This window comes from Ursus americanus, chromosome 23, assembly GCF_024610735.1.
Source record: "Ursus americanus isolate L20-20 chromosome 23, mUrsAme1.1.p, whole genome shotgun sequence".
NCBI lineage: Eukaryota > Metazoa > Chordata > Mammalia > Carnivora > Ursidae > Ursus > Ursus americanus.
The window spans coordinates 11,904,792-11,924,512 of NC_142149.1; the positions used below are offsets into that span (position 1 = coordinate 11,904,792).

Sequence of the window (19,721 nt, forward strand, 5' to 3'; positions counted from 1 at the left end):
TGACGATGCCCAGTTAAGATGTGTGGGCTCTGTTTAGTGCAGGTCAAATACTTCATTTCAACCCCACAGTGCGAGAAAGTGCACACAAACAGAGCCTGGCAACTCCAGGGGCAGATGAGAAGGTGTCATCGACAGAGCAGCGAGGCCCACAGTCCACAACCAAGGTGGCCAGCACTGGAAACAAGGGATCTTTGGCCCCTGCCCCCAGGATCTCAAAAGCTTCACAAGGGTCAACTCCGGAAAGTTTAATCCTGGTCCTCGCCCAGTGGAGGCCTCTGGAAGGGGGAGGGGCACATCCAGGCTGGCTCTGGACTGCCCACCCACAAAGGGGAGGGGTCGCAGCAGGGTCCTGCCTGGGAGCACTTTCTTTCCCTGACATCCCACACCGCACACCAACCACGCGTGGTGCTGCTGACAAAGGGGACACTGTTCACAAAGGGGACACAGAAGCTCCACTGTCGGAAAGCCCCTGGAGTGGCAGCCTTACCACAGGCCTTAAGTAGTCTCCGCCTAGGCTGCCGAACTGGAGAGCAAGGAGACCAGCACACATTTACCAGAACATTCACCTAACGGAACGGGGCGGGAGCAGCAGGTGCGCGGGGACTGCCCCACCACAGAGGCCCGACCAATATCTTCCGCGAAACTCCCTGAAACCAGAAGCGTAAAGACGCTGAAACAACTCCTTTCACGTGATCCTCTGCTTCCTTTCAGAAGCCAATCCAGTCGCACTTAGGTGTAGACCAGATGTCTGAGTGTGGGTAAACCAGCGCGCGAGGCTGTCGGAGCGCCCTCTGGTGGTTGGAGAACGAGCTCTTCGCTCCCAGCGGAAAAAGTCGACTCTCTGGGCCACCCCTAACTCACTGCTTCTAGGCTCAGATGCGGCTACCCTGTCCCTCTTGCTCCTGCGGGACACTGAAGGCCTGACCCTCCAGGGAGAGGGCAGTCTCCACAGAGGCAGCCACTCGAGTCCATCCCAGGTCCCAAACCCACGAAGAAATACACGATGGATAGCAAGCTAAGCCATTCAGAGAGCAATCAAGGGCCCACCACCCCTTCCACTGCATGCAACAAGCAACAGATCTAGAAGTGAGAGGCTCCTTTTGGCTATCTGGACGGGGAGAGAGGGAGGGACACAGAAAAACTCATTCTACCAGGAGGTCTGAAGTTGCTGCCAAAGGTCAAGAATCTTAAGACTTGGCCATTCTCTAAAGGACTGTGGATCTTCGAAGCTTCAAAAAGGGAAAGTACTCCAGGGCCCTGTGCTCTCTGTCCAAGACTCTTCTCAGCCAGCACTAAGCAACACAACAGTCAACGGGGGTCTGCCCTCGGGCTGCAAGCATGTAAAACCTAGATTAATATACCAGCGGACTCTAAAGCTAAAGGTCCTTTATTCAGGAAAGTCACAGGGCCTTCCCTAGCTTGGAGGGCTTCTTGCCAGGTCAACACCTAATGCTACAGAGACAACCACAACCTCAGCTGTTAAGCCAACTGCTGGCTCTTATCTGAACAAAAAGTTCAAAAGATCCCACTTACCCCCACGTCCAATGGGTGCGCACGATATCCCTGTGCCTCCACAACCCAGCTGCCTCCCCAGCCACATTCATTCCTCTCTCTGCTGAGTGGTGAATGACCCCTTCCAAAACCAGCGCTTAGTGTATTGGGTGAGTCAGAGGCATCAAAAGCTGCTGTCCTCTCTCAGCCTTCCAAGACTGGTCCAGGATAATAAGGAACCCGCATTAATGAACACTGCTTGCCACTGTTTGAAGTCAGTCCTGGAAGACTGCAGGTTTAGACTCAGCTGTGTGTGCAGCACTGCTCCCCACTTGAAACAACGAAAAGCCAAGATCAAAGGGTTCATGGCCAGCGGTCCTAGCTCTCAACAGACCTGTCAGCCTCAGCAGCACATCCATCCGGCCCTCCGCCCCACTTAACTCAAAACATCTGCAAAGTCCACACAGTCCCCCAGCCCCCAGCCCCCGGCCCCCTCCCTGGACGGACAAAGTCTTACCTGTATCCATTTTCAACAGCCTCGGTGGTCCTCACGTTCGCTGTAGCCCTCAGAGTTTTGCTGGACAAGCCAACCACAGTGGGTGACAGTTTGCACTTGAAGTCAGCACAAGCCCACTCCTCTTCCTCGTTCAAGGTGGGGAGATAGCCACACACGACCTTGAGGCTCCCCAGTCCCCCGTTACTCATGTAAGCTGTGTTTTCTCCCCCACTCCTCACATATTCGAGGTATATATCAGAAGTCAAAAACATCTGGTAGGCATTTTCCTCCATCACCGACTGGATCTCAGTCTGTGCCTGGTCAAACATGATGGAATCAATCTGTTGCTTCTTGATGCCATCTCTTATGTAGGTTTTGGTGGCAGGTTTCAGCTGCTTGGAGACGATGCTGTTGTTCTCAATGTACCTTTTGTAGATCGCTTTGGCTACTCGTAAAGTTTTGGTATCCTTTAGGTTCATCTGCCTGAACCCATTGCAGGCAAACCAGAAATCTAAGGTATCCACGCATTTGTCCCTCTCCAGGAAAGTGCGGAAGAGATAAGCACCATCTTGATCGCCCAACAAGGAGTGCAAGGACTTGGTCCACCTGGTCAGAGGGGAATCCGGGGACGCCCGCCCCTCGGGCTCCCCCAACCCATCCTCGTTCCGCCTGGCGTTGGAGGAGACAGGCATGGGTTTGGTGACCTGGCCCTTTCCTGCCCCGGGCTGGCACGGCGGGGTCTCCCCTTCTTCCCCCGGCACTGGGGGTCGGGGGGCATCCTCGTGGAAGCTGCTGCTGGGGTCTGGGAGCCGGGTCACCAACACAGCACTGCTCATGGTGAGGGAGCTCTTCGCCCGGAGATTGTTTGTTCTCTTCCCCCCAGTTCCTCTCAGCAATCAGCGTGGTCTCTCTTTCTCTCTCAAGTCAGCAGGGCTCATCTGAGCCTCCTTTCTGGAAAGAAAAGGAAGGGGGGAGGTAGGGAGAGAGAAAGGGGTATTGATCTAATCAAAACCAGATCTACCCAACATCAAAGCAAGAAAGTAAACAGGCTTTTCAACTCCTCAAATTCAAATCAAGCAACCCAGCTATCTGCGAGGTGCTCATCTAAAGTATCAGACGCTGCTTTTTCAAAGGCGAAATCCGAGCTCCCTGCACAATTGGGGGGGAGGGGCGGGGAAGGTGAGCTGGGAGCGCGGAGGGTGGGAGGTGGGGGCGGAGGGGCTTGGAAGGTGTAAGACTGAATCTTCCAAAAACCCCCTCAGCCGGGGCGCGCGCAGGGCAGCCTTGGCTCCGCACAGGCTCGGCTGCCCTTTCTCCCCCCTCCCCTCTGCTCCCCTCCCTCCCCTCCCCCCGATAGCATCAACTCGAAAGACGCGCACACGGAGCCGCTGGGCTGTGTGCAGGTGAAACCAATTTCGGTAAATTTCCCCACTCGGCTCTCGGCACAGATAACTCGAGCTCCAAACGTGCCCTTCCCCGGCATCTGGTTCCCATTCCCCCCACCCACCCCTTCCCTCGGCGCTCCCCCTTCCCACTCCTTAAAAATTCAGAAGATCCTCGACCAAGAAAGAAGCCCGCCCAGCAAGGGGCGGAATGGGCTCCCAGCTGGAAAACGCCCCCCTCCACCCAGATGTAAATGTTCGCTGCGCCCCCGCCTCCCGCCAAGAATCCGGCTCAGTCTACACCTCTGTGTTCCCGTTCCCCAAAACCAGAAATTAACTCACTCAGACTTTGATCTTCAAACTTTGCGAGAGAAGGAGAGAAGCCTCAGGACCCGTCTCCCCCTTCCCGCCCCCAGCTCACCTCCCGGAGCCACAAATCCTACAAAACCGGATCAGAAACCGTCTCACGCTACCACTGCCTGTGCCAAGAATCCCAAACTCTACTGACCTCAATCCTGTCTTTTTTCCAAAAGAAAAAAGTCTTATCTAACCAATAAACAAGCCGCTTTCCCTAGCACGGGAAGCATCAAACTAAGGAGGGCAGGGGCGGGCCGGGGGGATGGGGCGCGACCCGTAACGAAGGGCCTCTCGGGCCGCCGGTAGCGCCGCGCTGCCCCGGCGGAGGGAAGGTGGGGCGGCCCCGTTACCTGGAAGACGAAGGCGGCCCGAGGCCGGGCTCTCATCTCCGCCGAGCCCCCCCGGCCCGCCCCCCCGGCCCAAATCCAACCGAACGCGTCCAGAGCCCCGGCGAGCGGGCCGCCGAGCGCGGGCCCGGAGCCCCGGGAGGCGCTCGCGGCACCCCGAGTCCGGGCGCGGGTCGGTCCCCAGCGCCGCCGCTCACAGAAAAGGCACGGAAAGCAGCAGCCTAGTCCAGAAATGGCGACGCGCGGAGTCTCTGCCTCTCCGCAAAAGGGGCCGGGGTGGCCGGGGGCGCGGGGCCCGGGCGGGGAGGAGGGACGCGGGGGACGCGGGCGCCCCGGGCTCGGGCCGCTCCTGCGCGCAGACTGAGCCTGGGCCAGCGCTCGGGGCCCCTAAGCGCGGACCGGCCGCCGGGAGGGGAGGAGGGGAGGGGGCAGAGAGGCGGGAGGGGAGGAGGGGGCGGAGGGAGAGGCGGGGGGGTGGGAGGGGGCGGAGGGAGGGCAAGCGGGGGGCGCCGCCACCCTTTCATCCCACCTTCCAAAGGCACTCCCGCGCACACTCACACCCCGACTCACATCCATAACAACGACAGCGACGCGACCCCCGAGGGGGGGATCTGCCCCCTCTCCGCCCCCGCCGCAGCCGCCACTTGCAGAAGTCTCTCCGCCGGGGGCCCCACCACCCCGCTAGGGAGGGGGCCCCGGGCGCAGGGCGCGCGGGGCGGCCCGGCCAAGCCCCCCGGAGCGCCGGGCGCCGGGCCCGCCGCTCCCCTCAGAGCCCGCCCGGAGTGCGCCCCGAAATAGCCGGCCTGCCAACTTCAAAGGGCCGCCGGCACATCAAAGCGCGCGGGCCGCCCGGCCGCCGCGGCCTCGGCACTCACCATTGATCCGCGCGCGCGCTCCGCGGCGAGACCTCGCAGGCGCCCCGGGCAGGGCCCCGGCCCCGGCCCCCGGATCGGCTCGCAGCGGCGGCCCCGAGCCCCCCCGGGCCGGTCCCGGCGTCGGGGAACATCGGGAGTCGCGCGGCAGGGGAGGGGGGTGCGGGGAAACAACAATCCCGGGATTAGAGCGAGATCCACCGGGAGGGAGGGTGAAGCGGCGCACTCCGCCGCCCCTTTTATGCAAAAGACCCGAGTGGGCCTCCGCCCCTGCCGCGGCCGCCCCCGGCCCCTCCGGCCCCCGCCCGGCCCGGCTTTCAACACAGGTCCTGTTTCCAGCAGTCACTCCGCGCACCAAATGTCCTCCGGGCGCTTCCAACAAAAACTGCGCTGTGGATTTAACTGTGCACTTCAAAGGCGCGAGCCGAGCGCACGGTCCTGAAAGGGAGGTACGCGCCGGCCGCGCCCCGGGCCGCCCCCGGCGCCCCTGCCGTCCCTCCCCAGGGCCGTCCGGCTCCCACCGCCCCTCTTGGCCCGGGTTCGGCCCGGCCGGACCCCCTCCCGCCCCCGGCGCCCGCAACGCGGCTCGGCGCGACCTCGCCCCCTGTCCGAGGGGTGCTTTCTTTGAAGCGGCTCCGCTGGGGCCGCGCCTCCACCCCCACCTTTTACAGCAGGGCTTTCGGCGGGGGAGACGGGCGCCTCGGACGCCGGGCGGCCCCGAAGTCCATTGCAGTGAGGGGTTATTTTTATTTCCCGGCTCTCGGGTTGTTACTGAGTTGCCAGGACCTTATCAAAGCGCAGCCGGCTCCAGCCGACTCCCCCGGGCCGGGCTTGGGGAGCCAGTGATCCCGCCGCGCCAATCACATTCGCGCTCGGCCGGCCCGCGCCGCCCGCCTTAAAGGGACAGCGCCCCGCGCCCGCCCGGCCGGGCCCGGCCCGCCCCCGCCGCACGCTCGACTCCCGCGTTAACCCTTCCCGGGTCCTCCTCCACCCCCTGCCAGGCCCCCGCCGTCCCGGGGGGATCTCTCGGCCGGAGTTCCAACTCGGTCTTTCAAGTTCTCCGGCCTCTTTGCTCCGGCTTCCTCCCCCTGCCTGCCCTCACCCTCCTCAGCTCTGGAAAGCAACAGTTTATTGTAGCATTCTGGCCATCCCAAGAACTGCAAGCAAGCAGATTTTTTTTTTTTTTTTCCCTATCATCAAACACTTTTCCACCTCTATTCAAGTTTCCCTGGGAATTTGGGCTGCGAGGATCTTGTAAAGGGAGTTCCAGTCCTGGGATCCACTGGCCAAGTGTCATAGGGCCAACGCGGGCCGGCACGCAGAAGGCATGTGTGTGCCCTTGCGCGTGTATCTAAGTGTGGGTTAGAACCAGGGCGCGTTTGTGGATGTGTGAAGATGGGGGTGTGAATCTGCCAGCACAGGCCTGAGGGCTGCAGATGGGCTCTGACACCTCGTTAGGACGCAAGTCTCAGTTCCCTGAAGATTTAACGACAAATTCCCAACCTGGCCACCAGAACCCTTTTTGTGCACATATAGAACATCTTTCTGTAACAACTGCATTCCCAACAGCCATGGCAGGCATTCACCATCCTCCCATATGTTCCATATTAAACAGACATGGAATGTCTTTTTTCTCCTTGATCCGCGGTTTTTAATGTACTGAAAACTCTTCACCTGCTGTCTCCTTTGAATGTCACCTCCTCACATGCCACCAGTAATGTTTATAAGGCACAACCTTCTCTTCTCATTTAACATAACAAGAAAATATTCCGCAAACCTAGACTATCTCTTGCTATAGGATGGTCCCTCATAGGATTGGCTATTAACTTTTCCTCCACCTGAGAAACTTAAAGGTGTCAATCAGATTGTTTCAATAAGTGAAAAGGGGGAGCCCAGCGCTGAATGTGATGGGCGACGCTTGGGGTGTCCAGCTCTACTCACTCTTCCTTTATTTACTTGCTTGTTGAACGTAATGGATGACAATGCTTTTCAATGCAGAGGCATTGAAACCTGTCATTAGGCCTTCAGAACTTTGAAACATGCAAGAAATGTGTCTATTTAGGTTTCCATAGGAAAAGAGAAGGAATGTGCAACATCCATGATGTGCTGGAAAAGGGCAAGCAGCAGGGACTGTGCTCTCTCCCCGTGGTCTGTGGGGCTGTGACTAGTGGCCAGAGTCCTTTGCAGCCCAGGCTGCCAGACTTCAGAGCTCTTGAATGGGAAGCTGGGTGGCATCTCACTTCCCAATACCTGCCTGTCTGTGTCCATGTTCTGCCCCTCTGGGCTCACCTCCCGAGGCAGCCAGCGGAGCTGGCTGCAAGCCCACAGTCCAGGCTATGAAATATGGCCACCTTGGGGCAAATCGGGAGGGCTGGTGCAAGAGTGTGGCAGGATGACTCATCTTTGCCTTGGGACAACTGCTGGGTGTGAGGAAACTGGAAGCCAGTCCACTTCAGGTCGGCTCCATCTAAGAGCCTGGCCTTCCGGAATGCTGGTATGTGGGACCCGTGGCCAAGGACACACCCACCCCCTTCTGCGACCCCACGAGAGCCAGGAGCCAAGCTGTCCCTGTGGTTCCAGGGAGTCTTTAGTCTACAGAGGGTGTTATTACAGGAACAGAAGTGTATACTGAGGGGAATAAATTGCCACAGAAGTGTCTACAAGATAAACAACAGCAGCGTGCATGTGTGTGCAAGTACACACACACACACACACACACACACAATGTGGGGGAGGGGAGATAGAAAAATCAAAACATCCAAAATCAAAATAAACAATGATCAGAAAGAGGAGGCTTTCAAAAAGGAAGTGGAAACTTGGTCTTCATGGGTGGTTTTCCTCTCCTCCCAGCTGTCCCCACTGACCCTTCACTGCCCCCCAGCCAGCCCTAATCATCCCAGGCTCGGCTTGAACCAAAGACTCTCCCACTCCCTCATTATCCCAGGGCTGCAAGCAGCAGGAAGGAGGGAAGGGAGATGGGGACACAGACCCAAGGCCTGGTTTGGTTTGGATCTTCTCACGAATGACCCTTCTGAGAGCCTGATTTCCAGAACAGGTGCTTGGCCACCTTGGGCCAATGGCTCCCCCTCCATCTCACCCCTGACCTTTCCCCTTCCCCTTGACTTCAGATCTGGTGGTACATTTCCCACCCAGCAGGAGGCTGGGCCAGGTGCTGAGAAGCCAGGAGCCCTCTCAAGCCTCCGGGTCTTTGACTACTTGTTGATAATATTTCTGGAAGAGAATCCAAAGTCCTTTGCTTATACCCAGCCCCTTTCTCAAGATAGCACAGTTTTCCATTTTTCCCTTCTCCCTGGCAGCAGTGATATCATGTGACTTGTTGTAATCCTGCACGGTTGCCTGGAAACTGGAAAGCAAGGTGATGGATTTCTGCACATGCTCACTCTCCCCCCTTCTTTAAAGAAAAACCCTACAGAGGATAAACAGCTTACTTTGCCTAAGTGCAGACAGGTTTAATAAAGCAGAGAGCATAGTTCTTTTCTGGAATTACATATCAGATTGAAATCCTAGAATCCCAGAAAACGAGGACTGGGGACTCCCTGAGAAGCATCTGGTCAGATCTCCAAATTTTGGTCAGCCGCCCCCAAAATCCCTCTGGTGTGGAACTCATACCAGCTGTGACTTCAGAGGAGCTCAGACCCAGGACATGGTTTTCTAAGATTCAGTGACTTTGTCTTTTATTTCTTTGGAAAAGTGCCACCTTAGACAATGTACCTTTGTTTAAGGAGGGAGGTGGAGAGGGACACAGGTGACCTTTCCTAAGACTGCAGATCACCTAGCCGTTTTGAGTCTGTTCACCTGTAGAGTGGAGGAAACAGCCTTCAGAATCCTCTCGTGAAGATAAGCAACAAGGTAAATGTCCAGCAAGATGCCTGAGATACAGAAGGCGCTCCAAACTGTTCCCTCAACAGTCTGCTTATCCATTCCAGGAAGAAACTCTCCATCTCCAAAGGAAGATGCCCTCCAGGTGGGAGACACACTCCTGGGGGTGGGGGCCTGGAGGCTACCAAGAGATCCTGCAGAGGTGCGCCAGCCCCGCTGTCTCCCCTGCAAGGAGGGGCAGGCTGGGAGGGAAAGGGGGCTGCGCCTTTCTGCCATCTCTCAAAAACACTCCTCTCCAGGACCCGAAATGAAACATCCAAATTTTCTAGCCAGGGGACCCAAAGTATTATCTGATCCAATCCACCTTTTAGGATGGGGAACTTAAGCTAGGAGGAGGTGAAGAGATTTTTCCCAAAATCTCTCCGCCCATGCTGGATTCTTCCTCTTTTCCTCCTTCGGGGGAGGAGACCCAGGGTGGGGCTGGCTAAGAGGGGGACCTGAGCCTCTCAAGTCCCTGACTTCCAGTGCGGAACTAATAAAAATGATTGGCGATGTTTTCCTGAAAGAATCACCCCAGGGCTTAGGCCTGAAATTCCTCTGAAACATACTTCCTTCTGCCCTTCTTAGGGATCGCCTTGACCCTTGGAACTGGGCTATCCACCAAGTCTTTTATGGTGGCAGGCGTTTCCACGGGCATCTCAGTGGGGTCGGTTCCCCTAAGGGAGCACTGACTTTCACAGACCCTGAGAGGAGGAAGAGAAGAGGAAAAGGCCGACTCCACTCCCCGCCCCCCCCCCCCCCCCAGGCCTCCCATTCCTACTTGCTCTCTGCCCTTAGCAGACCAGGGACTGGGATGTCAAGGTGGAAATCTTGAAGCCACAAGAGAAAAGGGGAGGTTTCTCTAAGAAATCCTATCCAGAGAAGTGTTGGGGAAACGTATTTGATAATAAAACGAATGATAACACGTCATTTAAATGTTAAATTTAAAACAGAGCTAATAGTGTAAAACTTCCTAATCTGATTTACTCTCAAGTGCTTTTCCTATTTATTATAAGTGGAGCTACAAATGGCCGGGCCTTTGGCATGTTGCCAACCATCATCTCAGAATTTGGCTTTTTAAGAGCTGGCCTGAGCTCATAACCAGAAGAGACCACCAATACTAAAACAAATCCAGAAAGAGGTTCTGAGTTTTGACATTTCCTTCTCCATGGTGTGGAACGGACGCACACACGGAAAAGGGTGTTTTGGGGAAAAGAAGGGAGAAAGAGGAGAAGACGCGCTGGAGTAGCTCGCCCAGTGGCTACACGTGAAACTTTGCTAATAAATAGGTCTGTGTTGCCAAGTTCTCTCCGTAGACATTATTTTCTGCTCCTGATGTTTCATCCTGCTCCTTTGAAACAGTTTCTGGAAAGTGAAGGTTTGCCAAGCTTGGACTGGGCTCCTTTATTCGTTCCCGTTAGTTTCTCCATTCCCTGGGAGCATTCCCACAGGCTGATGGGGCGCTTTCCTCAAGGGGGTGGAGGCGCAATTTGCCCCCCGGGGGGGGGGTGGCCAGGATGCCAGTGGAAGAAAATTCTCCCTGTCAAGTCCTCCACCTGCTGCTTTATTTATTTTTATTTTTTTATAATTTTATTTATTTGTCAGAGAGAGAGGGAGCAAGAGAGCACAAGTGGGGGGGCGGGGGGGAGGGAGACGCAGACCCCCCGCTGAGCAGGGAGCCCCCACGTGGGGCTCGATCCCAAGACCCTGAGATCATGACCTGAGCCAAAGGCAGACGCTTCACCCACTAAGGCACCCAGGCACCCAACGTGCGGCTTTATTACGTAACCCGCTTTCAGGTGCTGACGCCAGGACCCATCCCGCATGCCACTGGCTTCAGAGCACTCACATATATGCTGGCAACTGTCTTTCAAGAGGAGTCTACACTTGCTGTCTACACTTCCAAAACCCACGATAGTCCTTCCCCCTCGAAAACCATTTTCAGCCGGGTAAAAGCCATCCTAATTGGTAAACCCCATGGGACCATTTTGCTCTGGCTCTGGCTTGACCTGCCTGGAGCCCTGCTCCTTCTCGTCTCTGCAGTTCAAGTCTCCGTCTTACCTGACAGGACTTTCTTACCAGAACATCTCTTCTCCTGCTGCTCCCTAGGCCTCCTCTTCCTCCCCAGCCCTCACAGCTGCTCTTTCTCCGCGTTCTTTTCCCCTGCAATGTCTTCTGGGCAATCTCCAAGCCCCATTCTCTAAAGACGGGGCTTCCCAGCCCTATGCCCTGCCCTCTCTCGCTGCACCCCAGACCCACGCCCTCCCTCATCACCCTCACCTTGCATGGGGGGCGGGCCACAGCTGCCTCTAATTTCGAATCTTCAAACAGAACCTACTTTGTCCCTGTACAAAACCAGCCATCCTCCTGGTGGGTGGTGACATCACCACGCCCCACTGCCTCAGTTAGAAACCTGGACCATTTCTAGATCCTTCTACTCCCTCATCCATCCCCATTCAGTCACCCGGCTCTGTTGATTCTGCCTCCTAAAAATCTCCTAAAGTCACCACCTTCTCCCCACATCCACAACCATGGACCAGGACTCGGGGCTCTTCTCATCTCTTGCCAGGAACAGCAGAACATTCTGTTCTCCCAGCCTGCAGTAGAGCCCCCTACCCCTGGGCCCCCTGACACATTGCCACCATAGAGAGCATTCTGTACTCCAAAATTGACTGTATTGTCCCTGGCTTCAAATCCTCTCTTGGCCGCATATATCCTCCAGGACAAGACCCAAAGCCTGTTGTATGGTGCCCGAGGTGTTTGGCCCTGGCCAGTCTTCAGCTCTGCCTCCTTCTGGCTTCGCAGGCCCCTGCCAAGGGCGGTCCCCCATGGTGGCTCCTGTCTTCTACTCCTCTGTGCCTTTGTGCTTGGGAGTCCCTTGGCTGGCAGACCACCCTCTTCGGCTTCTTCATTCCTCCCCTGCCTTATCGTCCCCAAACTGGGAGATGCTCCTCTCCTCTATGGTTCCGTGGCACCTGGGCCTCACCTCTAGCAAAACACCTTGTCTGATCAATTTCTCTGTCCTACCCACTCAACCGTGGGCTCCAAAGAAGGGGCCATGTTTTTTTGATACATTCATCCCTTAGCCCCATCCACAGCTGAACCATGTTGTGGCCACGGGTGATACATGAAACATTGGACAACCGGTATAACATGGACACGGGCCCACCAGCACGGATGCCGGCCTGGGTGCTGGGGCTGGGTCATGAAATCCTCCCAGCAGAGTCAAGCCTTTAGCTCCTGCGTCATGGGCCGTTGTGGCTGGCATCCTCGAAGTAGACCTGGATGAGCCTGTGTCTAGGCACTCTGCCCCGGGTCATTCCCTCCCTTTGAGCATGGTGGGGCTTCCTGTCTTGCCTCGAACCAACAGAATATGGCAGACAGGACAGGATGTTCCTTCTGAGATTGGATTATAAAAAGATGGTGACTTCTCTCTTCGGTGCTTTTGTAGGATCTTGAGGCAGGCTGTGGAGGGGAGAGGCCCATGCGGCAAGGGACAAGGCCTGCCACCAGCCAAGTGAGTGATCTTGGAAGTTGATTCCGACCCAGCCAAGCCTCGAGACCTGTGTAGGCCCAGCTGACAAGCCCCCTGCAACGCCGTAGACCACGTTGAGCCAGAGACACCTGCTAAGCCACGGCCAGATTCTGGACCCACAGATGAAGAGGCATCCTTTCTGAAGGGGCGTGGCAAAACCAGACCTGTTCCCCAGACCTTTGCTCTGTCGACTAACAGGGCTCATGCTGGGGACCAAGCTGCAGGACATACGGGTTACAGGAGCCTTTTCCACACTGACGCACAATAGCACATGGGGCGGGGGGGGGGGGGGACCGGCAACAAGCGTAAGCCGGCAATAATTATTACATGTCCGAGGTTCTTCCAAGGCTACTGGATGGTTCTGTAAAAACATATCAGATTCTCCAAAGAGGTTATGAAACGCAAAACCGAAATCGTTTTGAGATTTTACTGAGTTACAGGCTAGTGACATTTGAGCAAACTCCAAAACAGCATTCACTTCGCTGCCACCTTTCCCCGAGTTATTGGGGCTTCCCCCCCCCCCAAATGGAGAGACAGGACTTATTCGTCTAGAAGGTGCATAGGAATATTATTTCTTATTTATTGCTTCAAATTGAGAAGAGGGAGGCGAACCTTCCCCTTGGAGCTGTAGGGAACCTGGACAAAAAGTTGCTAATGAGGGGATCTTCGGGATTAAAATGGGATGCCGAGAGTAGGAGGGACTGGGGCTCTTTCTTTGCATGATATTTGTAAAGCAATCTTCAGAATTCCTATCAGGGAACTTCGATGTGGGGGAGAGAATTCCTGAATGGGGGTGCCCAGAACTACTCTGGAGAAGACGTTTTTGGTTTTGTTTTGTTGATGTGACCATGTGACCATTGTCGGCACAGGAGACAGTACTTAGAGGTTTTTGTAGCAAAGGTATGAGCATCCCCAAATTAGGATGTGTGGATTGAGCGGATGTTCTGTTAATAACTATTCCCCAATAATACTTTTTGAGTGTAGAAAAAAGATACAGTATTTACCGAAGCTACAACATCTATCTTGATAATCTCAACACATCACCCCAACACTTAGGGGATGTTAGGGAAAAATCAAGTGGAAAAAATCCGCCGTGAGCTAGCCCAGCTCTCCAGACAAGGAAGACTGGGGCATGGTACCACCAACAGACGCCACGATGAGAAGGCCAGTCTTTTAGCTGAAAACGCCATTTCCTCTCTCCCTGAACTATTTCTTTTTTGCAGAATTAAGTATTTTTCTCAAGGTCAATTCGTTCAATGCGTTAAATCTGTCTACCTATGTACCCCTTTGCACCTGAATCCATGAATTCACAAATCAGAAAATGGTTGGGACCTGGTTGCCTGCCTTTGGGGTCACAAAAAGCGAGTAAGGGGCTTGCCCCTCCTCCCCTTCTCAAAGCCAAGGTCAGAGAAGACGGGCGCACAGTAAGCCAGGGGTGAAGGGCAGGTGTGAGACAGCTGCCTGCCGAGTGGAGACGGGACTGTCTTCCCGGTGGCTGCTCAGAGGGAGCCCTGGAGAAGTCCCAGTGGCAGGACAGCTTCCAGAGGTCAAGACCGAGGAGCCGGCCCCGAAAGGCTCTGTCACCCAGTTAGGGTGCGGGGGGCCCCGTGGCCGCGAGGCCTTCCCCCCCAGTCAGCTTTCTCAGGTGATCACCCACTTCCTGCAGGTCTAGCTGCTGCTTCACCTGAACTTGGCTTTGCAGTAACAGACAGGACCCTCCCAACCCCCACCCCAAGCTTTAACCTTTTCTACCCTGACAAAGGCCGCCTTCCTTCCCCACCTCCAGCCTCCCCAGGGGGTCCCTGCTCTGAATTTCCCTGTGAAAAGGTGTCAACCTTACACTCTACACGACAATGGAGGGGCTAGTGTGCCCTTGGGATGGTGCTCACCCCTCCCCCCCACCAAGAAGAGACCTTTTCCCAGGGAGCCGGGAGGGAAGAGGAAGATGGGCACGGAACGCAGTGGGCACCGGGGCTCCAGAGTGGATCCAAACACCAGAGTGCCTGCCCTCTGCAGTCAGCTGTCTGAGGGATGGTGGGGAGGAAGACGGCTATTTGACTAGGAGGGCTCAAGGTGGAGGCTCTGATCACCTGGGGCGAGGAAGAGCCTGGAATCCAAGCTCTGTGCTGGAATTGGTGAGCAGCAGGCCAGGGGTAGGGGGTGGGGGATGCTGGAGCTGTGGGCAGATGGGAGCAGGACCTGCACACAGGCCCCAGGCAGGAGGAAGCTGTGCCTTTTCCAGAAACCCATGAACAGTGAGAGCCAGTGAGAAAGGCAAGATGGAGCAGACTGGCCTAGGTGGGCTTGGCGGAGCCTTGTGGGCCCGGGGAGGAAAACGTTTTCTTTATCCTAAAATATAATTATGAGCCAAGGGAGTGTGGCATAGTGGTTAAACACGGAGGCTCTGAAAAGGGATGACTGGCTCCCTACAGAGAGAGGAGAGAGTCTGTCCTTGCTCTGTGCCTCAGTTTCCCCAAGTATAAATTGGGAGGAATGGCAGCACCTGGCTTGGGAGTTGGTGTGAGGATTAAATGAAGTAAGTACCGTCAAGGGTCTGGGACCCCACCTGGTGACCAGTGAGCACCTGGTAAGGATGAATTACCTCGGGCAAAAAACGAACAACCCAGTCTGGGGCCTGGCTCCCCCGTGAAGGACGCCCTGAAAAGAAAGTCTTTGGGGCTCTTTGAGACTCCCTTCCCTTCACTATAAAATGGGAATCAAATAATGGCACGATTCAGGCAGCATTTGAGTGGAAACGTTCTAGCCAGTAAATTCCGTTTCTGGCATCAACGGGTTGCCAAGGCCAGCTGGGGTCTTGGCACGCAGTTTACCTCCTCAATGCTCGCGGCCAGTCTTCAACCAGGGGTAAGGCTGCAGCCAACTAACTTCATTGTGCGTCTCCTCGGAAAGCACCCCCAGCCCCAAGCCTTGCTGCCACGCCAGTGAGTGAACCCTTGCACGGGGTCCGCACGGGGGGCCACCTCCCGCCTCCAGGCCTGTCGCCAGGCTCGCATGTGAGCAGCCTTGGCGTGTTTGGCGGTCCTGCTGCTCCTCCCAAGAGCCGGAAGATGGGCCCCACGGAGTGGGGTCAGGAGAAGGGGGCGCGCATCCCCGGCCCCCCTTATCCTCCAAGCCCCCGCCGCTCCCTCTCCCTCGGAGCCCTCCCAGGGAGCTTCACATGATTGGCACCAGCCCCACAGCCCCACGTGCTGCTTCCCCTTCCGTGTCCACAATTTTTTAACGATCCAGGTGTGACTACCAAGTTTCTGAGGACTTCCCCCGGCACATGTGTTCCTCTCTGTAAATCCCGCGCAATGCTGTGTCTCGACAATTCTTCTCAGTGTAGATTCCATCCCTTCTTCATATTCCGCGTCGAAAAAAGGCTTGTTCCAAGCCGGTCCTGGGGTGCGAGGTATGAGGGCCACAAACCCGTCAAGGCTCCCTGCCAGGTGTGCGCTCTGGTGCTAGCCAGGGGCTTCTGCTGGGGTGCGGGACACGGGCTGGCCTTCCTCTCCAGCAAGGCTTCTGTGTGTCTTTGAGATACAGAGAGCTGTAACATCTTGGTGTGGGGGGGACGCCGGGGCAGCCCCCGCCGGGGGGAGGGGGAGAATCAGGAGCTTCAGAGGATGACAAGGGTCCAAGACTGAGCCCCTCCCCGCTGCTCTCCAGCCCTCTGGCGCTCTGCACGTGGACTCAGTGCTCCCTCAACGTGCTGCTCATGCCCCTTGCCCTGCCTCGTGCTCTGTGTGCCTGGCACGGGTCGGCCGTGTCCTGGAGGCTGCTTACCCCAGGTCCCCAGGGCCCTCTTGGCAGGGCCACATTCCAGGACACTGAAGGCGCATGCGAGCCCACCTGTTTCTCCCACTGGCTTTATGGCCCACACAGGAGCCTACAGAGCAGGGGTCAGTGCTGCAGGCAGCAGGAGGGAAGGCGGAGGGGGAGAAGGGAGTTTGGTCATCCCCGAAGTACTTGACCCTGGCTCGGCTGTATTGCCAGGATGGACAGCCATCTTTTTCAGATTCTCTTTTCCTCCCTGGTGGGTGCTGGGGGCCAGTGAGGGAGGCTGGATGACACTACTGGGTGCAGAGCACCCAGCACAGGGCCCCTGAGCCTGTTTCCCAAGGCCGGATGAGTGCGCGGGGGCAGGAAAGGGCAATGGGAACATTTTGGGGCTTTCCAGCTGGACCTTCCCTGCTGGGTCTCGCCCACTTTCAGTAGAGGGAACAGAGACCCCATGGGCTTTGGGAATGGAGGCCACTGGACACATCTCTTCATTGACCACCTCCTCCGACCACCCTTCATGGATTCAAGCCTGCTCCATCCTCTGCTGGTCGGCTGGGGGCTGGGTCCTCACCTGCTGGCCCTGGGGTGGGCGCATGCTTCCCTCCACTCCTTTAGCTCCCATGGCGGGGGAGAGACCCCCGGCCCCAGAAGAGGAGGAGACTAACCAGGGGTGTGTGTCATTCTGCCCATCCCTCTTTGGAGTTGGCCTGTGGAGTCTCCCGATCTTCATCAGCTCCTTGAAGCCCTAAGTTTCATAGGGCAGACCCCACTGGGGTGATCCAAGGTCGTCCCTCCAAACCAGTATCTGGTAAGCATGTCTAATTTGGTCCCAGCTCTAGGAAGCCGATTGCTGATTCGGGCCAGACACTTCCTGGATCGGCAGCAAACCCGATGTATCATCACCACCGGCCTGAACCCTGTGTCAGCTCGACTCTCGGGCAGGGCAAGGGGGCGCTATTTATGAGCCCCTCCCCCAGAACCTCAACACTCAGTTTAGAGTTTTCTCTATAAATGTCCTCTTTGCGGTGGGCCTTATTCAGGGTCACCCCAGGCTGGGAGGAGAAGGGGACAGAAGAGAGACACAGGCACAGGAAGTCACAGTCACTCCCATCCCAGGAATATCCTCTTTCCCACCCTTCTGCACGTGGCCTGGGATGCTTGTCTTTCCTATATAATGTGCATACATAATGGCCAACCCGAGCTGCCCAGAGCTGTCGGCTGCTGGAACCAAGCCTACCACTTCTTTTGTATCTGGTACAGTGTAAGGAAGGAAGGAGCAGAAGAATTCATGCCTGAGAAGCGACACCAGTCCTTGGAACTTTGGAGTCGGAGAGACCGACTTGGAATAAGTTGTATATCTTTTTAAGCCTTAATTTCCCCATCTGCAAAAACAGAGCTAAGGATAAATAACCTCTTTCAAGGGTTGTGTGTGACTGCAATAACTTTCCAGCTATCCTTCTTTCAAAATGTTTAAATAATTTTCAAGCTATCCTTTTTTTAAAAAAAAATGTTTCCCACTTACCAGGCCCAGGCTAACAGGCCCAAGATGCTGCGGGTATCGAGATAGGATGTGCCACGTGCCAGCCATCGTCGCCGGCATGGAGAAGGCAGAGTGACCACTATTGGCTGTTAGTATTCACCTGTGTCCGGTCCAGGAAGCTGGGCCCAGAGACCTGGGCCGGATGACCACACCCCGGCTTGTACGTGTGGCTCCTGGGCCCGGTCAGACATGACTGTAGATGTTTCCAGGCTGATCCTGCCCCAACCAGAGGGAATCCAAGGCCTGCGCCCAGAGGGAAGGTGGGTCTGGGTCTTGGGAGCCACCACCACCAGCATGGCTCCCTCCTTGGCGCCATCTTCCGTCACAAAGAGCGGCTCTGTCTGAACCCCCAGGGCCCAGGGCAGTAAAAGGGCCATAAACAGAGCAAGCAGCCATAAACCAGAGACAGAGTCGTTAGCAGTTTCCTTTCTGATAAGGGCTTCAAGCGCTCCGAGGAGACGGCTGTGATTTCCAAGTCTGGTCCTTGCGCCCCAGATATTTGAATCCTCGGGTCAGAGTCCATGGAGAGAGAGGAGGTTGAGGAGAAGTCCTCCCAGGGGACAGGAAAGACCGGGAGGGCAAGAGGCAGGCTGCAGAGGGTTTCGGGTAATAACAGTGGCAACGTGGCTGAGGCGAGGAGACACTTGCCGTGGGCCAGGCCCTCTGCGAAGGGGTTTCCTCATTTGCTCTCCTGCCCAACCACTCCTCGTGGCCGACACCCCGTGACCAACCTATGTTGCCCCTAGGGGGGCAAGAAGCTGCTGAACTGCTGCTGGCACAGTGGAGGACGTGAACACCGGCCCCCTTCCAACTTTAGGAACTCAAGATGGCGGCAGCATGGGCCCCTCGGAGGGTGGGGACCGTGTGACTTGCACGGGTCACCTGCCCGCCGGGCCAGCCTGTCCAGAGGGCTCCGGATGCTTGGCGAAGATCACACGGCAGTAAACAGGGGTGGCACCAGGTGTGGGCACAGGGCAGTGGGAAAGGACAGACTCTGGGTTGGTTCTTGGACTCCTCCCAGCCTTTCTTCCACCCCACGGACGGGCCGCCACCAGCCGTCGGCGAAGGCTCAGAGAGGGTAAGTGAACAGTTCAGGGTCACCCAGCTCTACCATAGGTGGATTCTCCTGATAAGGCCAGGGTTTCGAGGAGGGCCATTGCCCTGGAGGCTGTCAATCTTAGCTTGCTTAGACACCCTGCTGGGGCTGTGGAAGCGCCGGCTGGAAGGAGTGCCACGTCGGCCTCCCTTGAGGACAGATGCGTGGGCTCTGCCACCAGGAACTCGCCTGCCTCGGGGTCCAGGGCTCAGGCCTGGCTCTTTAGCTGATGGAGTTTTCTTGTAAACACTCCGGTCCAGTGTCAGCTTCCCAGTCTCTGAATGACAGGTGTCAGTTCCGAGAGGCTGAAATATCTGAGCTAGTCTGAGCTCAGCCTAGTCTGAGCTGCTAGTTTTAAGAACAAGAGCCATAACCTGAAGAGACATCTGTTACTTTTCCAGTTGCCTCTGTGTTCTCACCGATGGAACGCATCATCAGCGAGAGCTAGTGGCTGGCGCCCAGGCCTCCATCCCAGTCCAGGCTCTGCCTCCAGCTTGCTCGGTGGCCCAGGCTACTCTGGGCAGTGCAGGGTCCCCACCTGCACCAGAAGGGGCTTGGAGACCGGCATCTCTGACTCTTATACTCCAGCTCCTTCTGCTCCATTCCCCCTCCTCGCTACACACATGTCACACCCACCGGAGGCCCCAGGGCCTCACCTTGGCCGAGGCTGTGCTCATTAGCTAAGAGCGACAGGACTGCAGAAGGCAGCAGCTGTCGCCCCCTTGCTTCTTGTCCCCGTGTGCCGCCTGCGTGGGCCTCCCTGGAGGGAGCGGAGAGGTGCCAGCTTGTGACCATTGGTAATGGCCACAGGTCCCACATTCAAGAATGGTAACACAGATGCAAGCGGATGCCGAGAGGGCAGGACCCGCTTCTTCCTTCGGTCCCAGTGGTCTCTTCCAAAGAGCCATCATACCTCTGCTTTGGGAGGAAGGGCCAGGTTTTC

The 19,721-nt window shown here is 56.5% G+C and overlaps 2 protein-coding genes across 4 annotated transcripts in view; both read right to left on the reverse strand.

Annotated features, from left to right (window-relative positions):
• AXIN2 (axin 2) overlaps window positions 1-2,823 on the reverse strand; it is a 28,266-nt gene extending 25,443 nt beyond the window's left edge. For all 3 annotated transcript variants that reach the window (XM_045814268.2, XM_087854198.1, XM_045814267.2), the window contains exon 1: window positions 2,009-2,823. In XM_045814268.2, coding sequence (XP_045670224.2) covers window positions 2,009-2,823 — 815 coding nt within the window. The remainder of the gene's footprint in view (window positions 1-2,008) is intronic.
• Window positions 2,824-2,857: 34 nt separating this feature from the next.
• The window catches only part of CEP112 (centrosomal protein 112), a 437,573-nt gene continuing 420,709 nt past the window's right edge, over window positions 2,858-19,721 (reverse strand). The window contains exon 27 of the mRNA XM_087854195.1: window positions 2,858-2,938. Within this exon, the coding sequence (XP_087710321.1) occupies window positions 2,884-2,938 (55 nt within the window). The 3' untranslated portion in view covers window positions 2,858-2,883. The remainder of the gene's footprint in view (window positions 2,939-19,721) is intronic.